At 40.3% G+C, this 14,741-nt stretch overlaps 1 protein-coding gene across 2 annotated transcripts in view; it reads left to right on the forward strand.

Annotated features, from left to right (window-relative positions):
• The first annotated feature begins 7,498 nt into the window (after positions 1-7,498).
• The window catches only part of ZDHHC20 (zinc finger DHHC-type palmitoyltransferase 20), a 77,454-nt gene continuing 70,211 nt past the window's right edge, over positions 7,499-14,741 (forward strand). For both annotated transcript variants that reach the window (XM_021678325.1, XM_021678326.1), the window contains exon 1: positions 7,499-7,822. In XM_021678325.1, the coding sequence (XP_021534000.1) occupies positions 7,705-7,822 (118 nt within the window). In that variant the 5' untranslated portion in view covers positions 7,499-7,704. The remainder of the gene's footprint in view (positions 7,823-14,741) is intronic.

Below are 14,741 nucleotides of genomic sequence, written 5' to 3' on the forward strand. Positions count from 1 at the left end.
CAAAGCAATTGTGGCTGGTAACATTTTGCTTCCAATTTTTTCCCAAGCACTTTTATGTTTAAAAATCTAGGGCCTACTCTGTTTATATTAATTGTAGTTACTGAGCTAGTTGATTTTAACTTTCTCGTCTCATGTAAGTTTTCTGTTTCCAATCTTTTTTTGTTGCTTTTTTTCCTCTCCTTCCTATCTTCCTTTGGACTGAAGAACTTTTCTCTATTTTCTCAACTGCTGTTCTGATAGTTTATAAGTTAGAAATTGTATTTCTATTCTTTCAGTGAATACACTTGTTTTAGCATACATATTTAAATTTTTTGTCTAACAAAATTATTCACTATTTATCTCCAGCTTGTGTATAAAAGAAGCTTTTCCACACAAAATGAACATACTTTTTAGAATCTCTAAAAGTCAGAGAGAGAGTTTTATTTGAGCCCAAGTTAGGACAGCTGCCAGGAAAACACATTCTTCACAGGGAAGAACATGCTCTGGAGAATGAACAGTTTTACAGGATTATATATTTTTTCCATTTTGTAAAAGCTCAAAAGATTATAGATTAACATAGAGGCAGAAATCACAAGTTTTAACCTCAAGAAATGCAGCGAGTAGGAGCATTGATCAATATCTTAAGGACAAGATGGTTTTCCTTTATGCTACTCATTTACAAAGTAGGTGCACAATGTATGCTTGGTGGGCCATAAATCAGACTATACAAAGTTTATGTACAGTCATGCTGACTTAAAAAGAAATCTAAAATGGCTTTCCTTATATCTCAGGCCCATAAAAAGTTGTTTGTTTGTTTGTTTTTCTCTCATCAAGCTTAACATCTGATGACCTATATGTACCATCCACTCCCTCATCTGGTTATCACTGTCCAGAGCTTTCCTTTTACTCTTTTTTAAACACAAAAGAAAGTTGTTTTAGGTTTTTACATTAGTTATAATTAAATTCACAAGCATACTTTACCAATACCTGTATTCACCACTGTTTCTTGTTTCGTATACCTTCCTTCTTTCTGATCACTATTCTATGTGCTCAAATATGTCACCTAATAGCTCTTTCAGTGAGAGTCTGTAGGTGGTAAGCTTTCTCAGTTTTCATGTCTGAAAATGTCTTTACTTTGCCCTCACTCTTTTTGTTGTGGCAAAATATACACTACATAAAATTTACCTTTTTTAAGTGTGCAGGTCAGGGGTATTAAGTATGTTCACTAATGTCACCACCATCCATCTCCAGAACGTTTTCATCTTCTGCAGCTGAAACTCCATACCCATTAAACAATAATTCCCATTTCCCCTCCCCTCAGCCCCTGGTAACCACCATTTTTCTTTCTGTCTCTATGAATTTGACTCTTCTAGGTACCTCATATAAGTGGAATCACACATTATTTGTCCTTTTGTGACTGGCTTATTTCACTTAAGCATACTGTCTTTAAGATTCATTCATGTTGTAGCATGTGCCAGAATTTCCTTTCTTCTTAAGGCTAAGTGATATTCCACTGTACGTATATATCACATTTTGTTTATCCATTCATCTGACAATGGATACTTGGGTTGCTTTTGTAACCAAACTCAAGGGGCTCACTGCTTGGGGTGTATTAAATTGAACACAACCCAAAGAAGTGTTAAAGCAAAGGACTTTTATTACTTATTACAAGTAAGGAGAGAGGGAAAGAGCTCTCAAAGCACTGTTTCCCCCATGGGCTTAGTACAGGAAGTTTTATTTAGTGTATTAGGTGGTGGGGGCAGGGAGCTTGTATACACATTAAGGAACCTATACATATTCTATTATTTAGGCATTTGGTTCACTTGCACATATCTAGCATGTCAACATACATTGTATATTCAAAAAATGGTGGAAAACCCTGCCCATATGAGGAGCTCTTAGTATTATAATGAGCTAAAAGTAACTTTGGGACGACTCAGAGGGGCTTCTGGGTAGGTCCTTATCTCCAAACCACCTCAAACTTACTCATGTAAGGGGCTATCAGGCAAAACACCTAGCTAGGCAGCTCCTTAGTGGGAACTGCTGGTTCGGCAAAACAAAACACATTCCTTCCCTGCTTTTGTCCTTTCCCCTTCCTCCCTTCTGCTGATAGCTTTTAGCCCTCTGATCTACACTCCCTATTGCATCCTAGCTAACAGGGGCAGGAGAATCCTGAGAAGGTGGATGCAGTTGATTGCTAGCCCATGAGGTCATGCTAACAGGCATTCTGGTGCCTCTTCATCTGGTCCCCTGGAGGTCTCTATCCTCTCAAGGGACTTGGAATCTAAAAAATAAACTTTATTCTTCAGGTTAGAGATTTCATTAGTACATTTGGTGATTATATCTCTATGGTAGTGCTGATTAACTACTTGTCTGTCCTACAGGTTCCTTTAAATGATAAACAAGATTTCCCATCCCTTGAGCCTCAGCCAATGTGTTCCTTGGTTCGTCCAGCCGTGCCTGGGGATGATATGACCTCTAATGTTCGGAACTGATAAGATGGATGTTTAGATGGTGTCTTCATTTCCACCTTTCGACACCAGTGAATAATGCTGCTATGAACATGGGTGTACAAATATCTGAATCCCTGCTTTCATTTCTCTGGGCTATATACCAGAAGTAGATCGTAGGATAATTCTGTGGTTAATTTTCTGAGGGATTACCATATGTTTTCCACAGCAGCTACACAATTTTATATTCCCACCAGCAACACACAAGGCTTCCAAATTTCCTCATAACCTCTAAATTTGTTATTTTCTGCTTTTGTTGTTGTTATTGTTTGTTTGAAATAGCCATCCTAATGGATGTAAAATGGTATCTCATTTTTGTTTAGTTTTGCATTTTCCAAATGATTAGTTCTGTTGAGTATCTCATCAGTCATTTGTATATATCTGTTTGGAGAAATATCTGTTCAAATCCTTTGCCCACTTTTTAATGGAATTGTTTTGTTTTGTTGTTGTTGAGTTGTAGGGTTGTTTATATATTCTTTATATCAATCTCTTATCAGATATATGATTTGCAAATATTTGCTCCTATTCCTTTAACTACCTTTTCAATTTGTCTTTACTCTTTTTTTTTTTAAGATTTTATTTATTTGACAGAGAGAGAGAGAGCAAGCACAAGCAGGGGGAATGGCATGCAGAGGGAGAGGGAGAAGCAGGCTCCCCACAGAGTAGGGAGCCAGATGCAGGGTTCAATCCCAGGACCCTGGGATCATGACCTGAGCTGAAGGCAGATGCTTAATTGACTGAGCCACCCAGGCACCCCAATTTGTCTTTACTCTTAAGTAATCATATCTCTGGCTATAAAATTTAAGGATATTATTTTCCCTCAGCACTTTGAAAATATTACTTCATTGTCTTCTGGCATCCATTATCGCTGATGAGAAGTCAGCTGTCTGTCTAATTAGTGTTCCTTTGGTAATTTGACTTTTATGCCTGGAATTCTGGAAGAGTTTTCTCTTTATCCTAAATGTTCAAAAGTTTCACTACTCTGTGTCTAGGGAAAGATTTATCATTATTTATACTGGTTGATATTCAAGTGACCCTTTACCATAAGGACTTACGTCTTTCTTCAATTCTGAAATTAATCTCTTCAACACTTGTTTCTTTAATATTCTTCTCAGTCTCTTCTGGAACTTTTTAATAGAAATTTATGTTGAAGCCTGCAAATATATGTGTTTTTCCATGTGTTTTTCATATTTAAAAAAACTGTGTTGTGTTTTGCATGAATTATTCAGCACAGTCTTCCAACTTGCTAAGCCCTCCTTCTCTGGTATCCAGATTACATTTATTTTATCTACTGAGTTTTTAATTTGAGAAGAATATTTTATTATTTTGAAGATTCCTAAATGGGTATTTTTCAAATCCATCTGCTCTTTTTCCATTTTTGTTTATTTCTCATTTTATTTAGATAGAAGTTGGGCATGCCATATACTGTTTGAGAAGTTTTTTTAAGACCACTTCATAAAATTAATTTTATTTTGAGTGAATTCAAGTTGATTGTTTTTGTTTGTGTTCTTTCTTAGCATTAGATTTCTTTGTGTTTTGGCATTGTTATTTGATTCTGAATTTGTGAGTTTATGTTTTTTTCTTCTTCACTCTTTCCATATCTACCTGGTTTCCATAAACTGTCCAATGGTTTCATAGATGCTTAAAGCTGCCTTTATTCTTCTCCAGCTTTTAGTTCAAAACTAAAATTTAAAATGGCATTTTGAGGGGCACCTGGGTGGCTCAGTCATTAAGCATCTGCCTTCGGCTCAGGTCATGATCCCAGGGTCCTGGGATCAAGCCCTGCATCAGGCTCTTTGCTCAGCAGGGAGCCTGCTTCTCCCTCTATTTGCTGCTCCCCCTGCTTGTGCTCTCTCTCTCTGTTAAATAAACAAAATCTTTTTTTTAATTTTTAAAAGATTTTATTTATTTATTTGAGAGAGAGAGAATGAGAGATAGAGAAAGCACATGGTGGGGGGGAGGGTCAGAGGGAGAAGCAGATTCCCCACTGAGGAGGGAGCCCAATGCGGGACTTGATCCCAGGAGTCCAGGATCATGACCTGAGCCTAAGGCCATCGCCTAACCAACTGAGCCACCCAGGCGCCCCAAATAAATAAAATCTTAAAAAAATAAATAATTCAAAAATGAAAAATAATATGGCATTTTGATGTTCCTGGCTGGTGGTAATAATAGAGACACCATATATTGAGTCACAAGGCCAGCTGGCTGTTTGGTCTACTTTCTGGTCAGGGAGCGGCAGTGTGGCCTCCATTCTCTGTTAAAAGCCATGATCCTAGGGGTTGAGCACTTTATTCTGCTTCCTTTGTTGAGGGCTAGGGAGGATAGAAATTGGGAATGGAGGTTTGAGTCTCAGTTTGTCTGATTGGTTTTCTATTTTTGGATTTATATCTCTTATTGCTATGCTTCTGGAGCAGAGTTGGGTGTGTCAAAGTTGATCAGAAGTCCTAAATAGCTTTTTTATCACTTTCTTCACTGCCACACCCAAGTTCAGGCCGCCGTACCTCTTGCTTATATGACTGCAACAGCATCCCAACTGGTTTCTCTGCCTCTAGTTTTTCTTTCCTCCAATCCATTCTTCCCACTAAGGCCAGGGGGGTTGTTATAAAACGTAATTCCACTCACAACACTACCCTGCTTAAAGTCTTTAAATGATACTCTGTTGTCAAAATCAGTAGTAGAGATGGTGTAAAATCACCAGCCCAACATGGACAAGGAAAGAAGGAATTTAAGTTGCTGGCTCCTATTGATTATAGGCAAAGGAACATTAACTCATGTCTAGTCATTTAAGATAGACTCATTCTCATAAATAAAAAATAAAACTAAAAAAGGACATTAAAAAAAAAACATTCTCAAAAGAATGAAAATGTTACTACCTTCCTGAAAATGTGCATCCTCACTGGAATTATCTCAGGACAAGAAAATTGATCAGAAATGTTCTCTAGATCTCATATAGAATCAATACCTTCTTAGAACACGTGACAAATATTTAGAAATCAAAAACTAATGTGATCTGGTTGGAGACTTCAAAAGTTAAGAAGAATAGCTAGATCACAGCAGAATCCTTCAAATGTCCATTCAAGAAATAGTTATTGAATATTTCCGATTTTCAAGGCACTGTAGAGAAAACAGGATGTGTAAAATACCTTCTACTTTCAAGGATCTCACAAGGTAGTAGGCAAGGTGACAGTTACAAATACCATAAAAAAATGTGTGTTGTGGACTGGATTGCATTCCCAAAAGACATGTTGAAGTCCTAACCCCCAGTGCTTTAGAATGGGACCTTATTTGCAAACAGGATCCTTGCAGATGTAATTAGTTAAGATGAGGTAATACTGGAGTAGAGTGGACACTTAATCCAATAAAGAAAAGACATAGAGTTACAGACACAGGAAGAGAAAACATCATGTGACAATAGAGGCTGAGATTGGAGTGATCTAGCTGCAAGCCAAGGAGTGCTGAGGACTGATGGCTACTACCTGAAGCTAGGAAATGGGCAAGAATTAGCCCCTATAGTTTTCAGAGGGAGTACAGCTCTGCTGTCACCTTAATTTAGGACTTCTAACCTTCAAAACTGTGAGACAATAAATTTCTCTTGTGTTAAGCCATCAGTTTGTGGTACTTTGTTATGGCAGCCCTAGGAAACTTATACATGTATTTATAAGCAAAATGGCACAACAGAAATGAATCATTTCCAGATTAAGAATGGCTGTTGGAAGACATGGCATTTGTGCTGAACTTTAGTAGGATGATTTTTATATACATAGATGGCAGGAAGGGAAAAGGCTTTAAGTTATGGTCTTCTTGTCAATCCAAATTCCAGCCTGAAGCCTAACCCTCCTAAGAGCCTCTGCAAAACAAGCAGAAATTGATCCACCTTAATGCCTTTAACCTACTGTCAATTTTGCCACTAACATGACTTTGAAGATACAAAATCTGGGAGGACAAAATATTTCACACATCCTTTATTATTTCTAACACTGGTGTGCTGTGGTTAAATATTATTTGCTTTCACTACCTTTATATCACACTATAAAAGGGGGAAATCCGCTTCATGGAGACCTTAGTGAGCAGTAGCTAATTAAAATCTTTTAGTCTAACCAGAATAGACATGATAGTAACTGGAAATGAGGCTTGAAATTACTTGTAATGCTTCTGATCTTGTATTATGATGTCTTCACAGTGATGCTTCTAGGTTGTTATGACTATGGGCATTATTTAGCAAGATTCCCCAGTTGTAAATAAGCTCTCGAAGTTTTCAGTAGTCGTTTGGGGGACAGGGAGAGGGTTGTTGCTCCCCTTCTGGGTTTCAAATCAAACTGACAGACACCACGTGGCTTCCATCCTAAATCACAGACATCTACCAGTTCCATCTTCAAAAAATGATAGCGTCCCGGGGTCCCCCAGGCGCCTCCTTCTCCTGGGGAGGAATGCTCAGAAAGGGGTTTTCATCTGTCAGTTCCGCCTGAAACATGGAGGAAATTACTTCAAAGTACAGGGGTTCTTAACCTGAGATACACATCGGAAGCACTGGAGAAGCTTATAACAATATACATTCCTTGCCCGCACGTTGGGTGGGGCACGGTCTGGTCCTGTTTGAAAATGGGCACCAACTGGTTAGAGGCCAAAGGACCCCAGGAGAGCAAGTTCTGTAGGGAGAGGCCAAGGCCCACGAATCAGTCAAGGAATCATTTCCAGCAGCCTCCCGACGTGAGACGCAGTCCACAAAAGCCACTTCCTCCCCACCCCGTCAGCCATCCACGAAGTATGTTTCGTCTTAGGGACCACTCCAGACTCGCTTCCTCCTCTCCTCCCCCAACCTTTTCCTGCCACAGGGCCATTCCGCCACGCCCCAAGGGCCGTCCCCAACGGAACCCCCGCCCCCACGCTCGGGCCCCGCCCCCGGAGGCGCGGGCGGAGGCGGGCGGAGGCGGGCGGAGGCGGGCAGAGGCGGGGCGGGCGTGGGCGCGGGGAGGGGGGCAGGGTGGGGGGCGGTGGGATGCAGGGCCGGGGCGGGACCTGGCCGGGCGCGGCGAGGGGAGGAGTCGTGGAGGGGACTCCCATCTTCTTTTCGGCGGGCTCTGTCTCGGAGGCGGGGCACCTGGGCGAGGAGCGGCCCGGAGCGCCCCAGTCGTCGCCGCCGCCGCCGCCGCCGCCGCCGGGGGCCTGGCGCTCCCCTCTACAGTGGGGCGCTGGGTGCAGCAGCCGCCAGCGGAACATGGCGCCGTGGACGTTCTGGCGCTGCTGCCAGCGCAGCGTGGGCTGGGTGCCGGTGCTCTTCATCACCTTCGTGGTCGTCTGGTCCTACTATGCGTACGTGGTGGAGCTGTGCGTGTGTGAGTACCAGGCGGGGGCCGGGACCGGGCGGAAGGCCGGGCCTCTGCGCCCCGCGGGCCTGCGCCTGCCCTTGCGGGGCCGCGGGGGTCCGGCCCGGGCCCGGGGGGAAGCAGGCCGCCGCGCTCGTGGCTTTGTCACGGTGGTGCGGTGCGGTGCGGTGCGGCCTTCGGGCTTGCGCGACACCCCGCGCCGAGCCGCACCGCTCCGACCGAGGTCCTGGCACAGCGAGGCGGTGATAGCGTCCTGGGGTCTGCGGTCCCCCGCGGGCGTCTCGTTCTCCTGAGGTGGAATGCTCCGAGACGGGTTTTCCTCGAACGGAAGAGCCGAGCTTCGTAGAAGTTTTGTGTGTGTGTGAGTGTGTGTGTGTGTGTGTGTGTGTGTGTGTGTGTGTGTTGCATTCTTTGCTTTTGTTAATGTTTTAAACTCAAGAAATCTGTTCCTCCTAGATTGCCTCAACAGCGCGAGAAGAAAAGCGTGTTACCTGAAGAGCTGGCTGGAGGGTGGGGGAAGGCAGGTGGTCTTTTCGTTAGCCATAGAAGACAGATGAGCGCCCGCTTCTGATTTTTGGTGGCACTGACCCATTTTCAAGTTTATTTCTTTTACGTCTGAATCCAGTAACTTATACAAAATGTTACGTTAAGGCCGAAAGAATGAGTGAGATGAGATATAGCTCGATTCTCTTTTTTTCTTCGCTATTTATTATGGAGGTGTATATTTTTTTCATCCTCAGATTTTTATTTTCGTTACTGCCAGTTCAGTTCCTCACCAGGTTCCCTGGGATAAGAAAGGAGTAACACCGCAGTACACCTCAAGGATTTATGATATTGATTTGAATAGGTGGCCGTTAAGATCGAAGGAAATTGGTTGTGCTCCAAACACTGTTTGAGGGCTCCTACTGTGTTTGTGATAGTGATTGGTTCCTCTGCCTGAAGTTAATTGTTCATAGGCTTTGAGTGTGCAGCTGTTTTAGGGTTATCCTAGCCTTCCGCTTCTGTGTGTGTCTGCTCTTTATACCAATTCTTCGTGACAACTTAGGACCAAATGGTAAGTGGTGTTTGTAAAAGCAATCCCTTGGTATCCCGGAATGATCTAGTTTTAGTCTCCAGGCCACAGCTCTCTAAAGGACCCTTGTTATATACACTTTTAAAAAAGAGCCACATGAGGTAGATTGATACTAATAGTATGAAATGAAAAGAAGTTGTACCACCCACTCCACTTGCAAGTGACAGAATCCAGACTTCTCCAGTTGTGGGTGGCTCTGGATTTGTACAACTGTCAAATACTTGGTTAAAACTGAGTTCTGCACATGAAAGAGAATGCTTTGGGTCAGAAAGTTTGAAGTAGGTTTTTAAATGAAAATAACCACCTTCAAGAAAATTATATTGTACCTATAGATATTTAATTTTAAGGAAAACTATCCCTGCAAATGGGCCCAGAATAAATTAGTTGTGGAATACATTTCCACATTATAGTGGAGATAATCTGTTGAATATTATTGAATAATGATGTTTGAATCAATGAAAATTGACTAGATTTAGGTATTTCTTGAAGCTACTTCCAAAAAATGATAGTGATCATAGGATTCTCATCAGTTTATTATGGTACTTGATCTTATTTACTCTGAAGTGGGTATTTATTCCAAAAGTTGTACCAGACTTATTTAATTCTGTCAGAAGATTATTCCTACCCTATCCTAATTACACAGTGGTTTTGAAGTAAAGCTTCTGAAGGAACACTAAAAATGTGCATTTATGTTGAAATCGCACAGCCTAACCTATAGGTCGTTTTTGTCAAAAAAAAAAAAAAGGTGAAGTTAAACATAAAGAAAGGGAAATGAATATGAATTGGGAAGTGCTGTGTGCTAGTGGGGATGGAGGGGACATTTTATTTTATTTTTAAACATTTTATTTATTTATTAGAGAGAGGGAGAAGGAGAGACAGTGAGAGAGTACAAGCGGGGAGGAGAGGGAGAAGCGGGCTCTCTGTAGAGCAAGGAGCCCGATGCGGGGCTCGATCCCAGGACCCTGGGATCATGACTTGAGCCGAAGGCAGACACTTAACAACTGAGCCACCCAGGTGCCTCTGGAAGGGACATTTTATTCATTCTTTCCTTTAATCCTCAATATCTCCGATCATAGGTATCTTCTACAGATGTAGGAAATAAGACTCTGAGCAAATAGGTCTTTGGTTAGGTCACGCAATTATTGAGTGGCTATTGCACTGTGATCCACATCTTTATACTATACATGTAACTTTTAGTGAGTCACTGGAACTGTAATTGTTTGTTCCATGATTGGGGGGGGTAGTGGGTGGGGTTAAGTGGTTCCCCTTTTTGGAGATCATGACTTCAGTTAGGCTTTAGGCCCATCCATTAGAGATCATACCCCAGGATTTCATTAAGTTAAAACATTCTGCAACAATTAAGGCCCAAAGCTTGACAGAATTTTAAAATATTCAGCAGAACTTGGAGGGGGAGACGAACCATGAGAGACTATGGACTCTGAGAAACAAACCGAGGGTTCTAGAGGGGAAGGGGGTTGGGGGGATGGGTTAGCCTGGTGATGGGTATTAAAGGGGGCATGTACTGAATGGAGCCCTGGGTGTTATACGCAAACAATGAATCATGGAACACTACATCAAAAACTAATGATGTATGGTGATTAACATAACATAATAAAATTAAAAAATGTAAATAAAATAAAATATTCAGCAGTGAAAGGTCTTATAGGGCCTGCACTTAATATTTCTAAGTTATCTGAGGTTAACTAGGGAGAATTTGGGAGATCTGCAGTATCACTGGACTGTATGAATCAGCATAAAACCTCATTCACTTTCATAGTAAAACTGTCTTTTAAACTACTTTTATATATTTATGTTTTCATAACATGGACCCTCCCACTGGAATATGTCAATATATAATTTTTCTGTAAATTGAGTAAGTATGAGTTTAAAGTGCCTTTTTAGCATTATTTATAATAGCCAAACTATGGAAGCAGCCGAAGTGTCCATTGACTGATGAATGGATAAAGAAGAGGTAGTATAGGGCACCTGGGTGGCTCAGTTGGTTAAGCATCTGCCTTTGGCTCAGGTCCTGATCCTAGGGTTCTGGGATTGAGCCCTTCGTTGGCCTCTCTGCTGGGCAGGAAGTCTGCTTCTCCCCCTTGCATTCACCCTCCCTGCCACCCCCACCCCCAGCTTGTGCATGCACACATGTGCACATTCTCTCTCCCTCTCTCTCTCAAATAAATAAGTAACATCTTAAAAAAAAAAAAATGTGTGTATGTGTGTGTATGCACAATGGAATATTATTCAGCTATAAAAAGAATGAAATCTTGCCATTTGCAGCAACATGGATGGAGCCAGAGGGTATAAGAGTATAATACTAAGTGAAATAAGTCAGAGAAAGACAAATACCATATGATTTCACTCATGTGGAATTTAAGAAGTAAAACAAATGGACAAAGTGGGGGGAAAAAAGGAGACAAACCAAAAAACTGACTCTTAATTATAGAGAACAGATAGTTACCAGAGGGGAGGTGGGAAGGAGGATGGGTGAAATAGGTGAAGGGGATTAAGAGTATACTTGCAGGGTGATGGGTATTAAGGAGGGCACATGTTGTGATGAGCACTGGGTGTTATATGTGACTAATGAATCACTGAACACTACATCAAAAACTAATGTGTTGGCTAACTGAACATATTTAAAAAAATTTTTTAAATAAACATACTTTCAATTCTTAAAAAAAAAGTGTATACTTGTCTTGATGAGCACTGAGTAATATGTGGAATTGTTGGATCACTATATTTTACACCTGAAATTAATATAACACTATATACACAAGTTGAAATAAAAAAAAAGTGCTGTTTTAATAATTTTTATAGAATTTTCTTAGCTTCTGGTATTTTTTTTATCAAACTAGATAGGAGAGAGTGATTATAATTACATCTTTATTGTGTTTATTTAATGCTCATATAAATGTCCAAAAAGTTAAATAATTTGTCCAAGGTAATACAACTAGTAAATGGCATAATCATCATTAGAAGTCAAGTAGTTTGGCTCTAGAGCCCACGCTTTTAAAATTAACTACTGTGCAAGACTAGTCTACTTGGTTATCCAGGTCTGTACACTCATGGCAGATTTCAGTCTTATCTATGATCTATTTATATAAGGTAATTTTCTCCTAAAAGGTAGCAGCAGAGTGTTCCTAAATAGCTCAGACAATAAAAATGCTGGCCCACAATAGGACATTTGAACAAACAAATTTATAAAAGGCCCTCATTCCTTTTCAGCCTCTATAACTTATATAAGTTATATGTTATAACTATAACCACACACACATATAAAATGTGTACTTTTACTACTAGAAGGAGTAATATTGAAGACAAAATTAAGAAGTAATGAATCTAAGATGGCCATCTCACAGGGGAGAAGTAATGATTAAGTAATTAATAATATTGGCACTTGACATTAAACTGAAATCCTCTTTTGATTTTCTCCCGAGGTTGATATTTAAACATATGAATTTATGGGTGGATTGACCAACTTTTACACTTTGGTCAAGATGGTTATTTTCGAGGAAAGTACTAATTCAGGCTCCCAGGGTTTTATCAGGACATCTTGTTCAGGTCATTTAGAATTGTCAATAGTAGATGTGTACCTCTTATTTGACATGTAGAGGATTTTAAAGCCCAAAAGATTTTAGAGATGATCTAATCCATTTATTTTACTTCTGAGAAAACTGTTGTGTGGAAGAGCTATGTGGTTTGCCCAAGGATGGGTATGCCTCTTATCTCTTTTCAGAGAGACATATGTAGAAATGTGACCTCAGACTGTATAGCTAATATTCCTGTGTCTCCTTCATAATTTCTTCAAATTTAGAATGAGACAAGATAAAGAGCTTAAATATCAACATTGAGCACAGTGTCTTGCCAGAGTTAATTCCAGTGTTTTTTATTGGTTTCAAAACAACCAGCTTTTGATTTCATTGATTTTTCTCTATTATTTCATTTTCTTTTTCATTGATTTCTTGTCTGATATGTATTGTTTCTTTCCTTCTTTTACTTTGGATTTAATTTGATCTTTTTCTAGTTTCCTAATGTGGAAACTGAAGTCACTGATTTGAGTCCTTTCTTACGTATTTAGTCCTATAAATTTACTCCTAAATAATGCTTTATCCACTTCCATCAATGTTGATATGTTGTACTTTCATTTTCATTCAATTAAAATTATTTTCTAAATTCACTTTGGATTTCATCTTTGACCCATGGGTTATTTTAGGAGTATGCTAATTTGCAGTTATTTGAGGATTTTCCAGATACCTTTTTGTTACTGATTTTGAATTTAATTCCATGTGGTCAGATACCTTGCATGACTTGAGTCCTTTAAAATGTACTCAGGCTTGTTTTATGGCCCGAAATGTGGGCTGTAGTGGAAGCATTTCTTGTGCATTTGAGAAAAATGTATTCTGTTGTGTTCAGCGGTGTATTTTGCTGTTGGTTGTTGGGTAGAGTTTTCTATTATGTCATAATGTGCCATAGATGTTAAGGCAAGTTGGTTGACAGTGCTGTTCAAGTTTCCTATGTTCTTGCTGATTTTCTTTTCTTTTTTTAAGATTTTATTTATTTACTTACTTATTTGAGAGAGTGAGTATGAGCTTGGGGGGGGTGGGACAGAGAGAGAGGGAGAAGCAGGCTCCCCTTGAGCAGGGAACCCAATGGAGGGCTCAATCCCAGGACCCCAGGATCATGACCTGAGCCAAAGGCAGACACTTAGCCAACTGAGCCACCCAGGCACCCTACTGATTTTCTGTTTGTTCTATCGATTAATTATTAAGAGAGGTATGACTATAATTATGGATTTGTGTCTATCTCCTTGTAGTTCTGTCAGTTTTTGCTTCCTGCATTTGCAGCTCTGTAATTAGGTACAAACAGTGTTTAGGATTATAGTGTTCTCTTGATGAATTGACCCTTTGTCATTATGAAATGACTTTCTTATCCCTGGTGATATTATTTGCTTTGAAATCTAGTTTGGCAGATATTAACAAGCCCACTAATCTTCCTTTTGATTAGTTTTAGCATGGAAGGTCTTTCTCTGTCCTTTTATTTTAACTTGTTTATGTCTTTATATTTAAAATGCACTTCTTGGGTGCCTGGGTGGCTCAGTTGGTTAAGCGACTGCCTTCGGCTCAGGTCATGATCCTGGAGTCCCTGGATGGAGTCCCACATCGGGCACCCTGCTCGGCAGGGAGTCTGCTTCTCCCTCTGACCCTCCCCCCTCTCATGTGCTCGCTCTCTCAAATAAATAAATAAAATCTTTAAAAAAAAAATAAAACACACTTCTTGGGCACCTGGGTGGTTCATTTGGTTAAGCAACTGCCTTTGGCTCAGGTAATGATCCTGGGGTCCTGGGATTGAGTCCCACATCAGGCTTCCCTTGCTCTGCGGGGAGCCTGCTTCTCCCTCTCCCTCTCCCTGCCACTCCCTCTGCTGTGCTCTCTCTCTGTCAAATAAAATCTTAAAAAAATAAAATAAAATGCATTTCTTGGGGCGCCTGGGTGGCTCAGTCAATTAAGCATCCAAATCTTGATCTCAGCTCAGGTGTTGATCTCAGGGTTGTGAGTTCAAGCCCTGCACTGGGCTCCAAGCTGGGCGTGGAGCCTACTTAAAAAAAAAAAAATGCATTTCTCATAAGCAGCCTATAGTTAGGTCTTGCTTTTTAAAGTCAATCTGAAAATCTGTGGCTTTTTTTCCTTTTTTTTGTTGTTTTTGTTTGTTTATTGAGTTACAGTTGACGTATAACATTATATTAGTTTCAAGTGTACAACACAATAAGTTAATATATAAATATACTTGGTATAATTAAATAAAATGATCACCACAATAAATCTGGTTAACATCCATTAACCACATATAGTTACA

Source organism: Neomonachus schauinslandi, chromosome 3 (genome assembly GCF_002201575.2).
Source record: "Neomonachus schauinslandi chromosome 3, ASM220157v2, whole genome shotgun sequence".
Classification (NCBI taxonomy): Eukaryota; Metazoa; Chordata; class Mammalia; order Carnivora; family Phocidae; genus Neomonachus; species Neomonachus schauinslandi.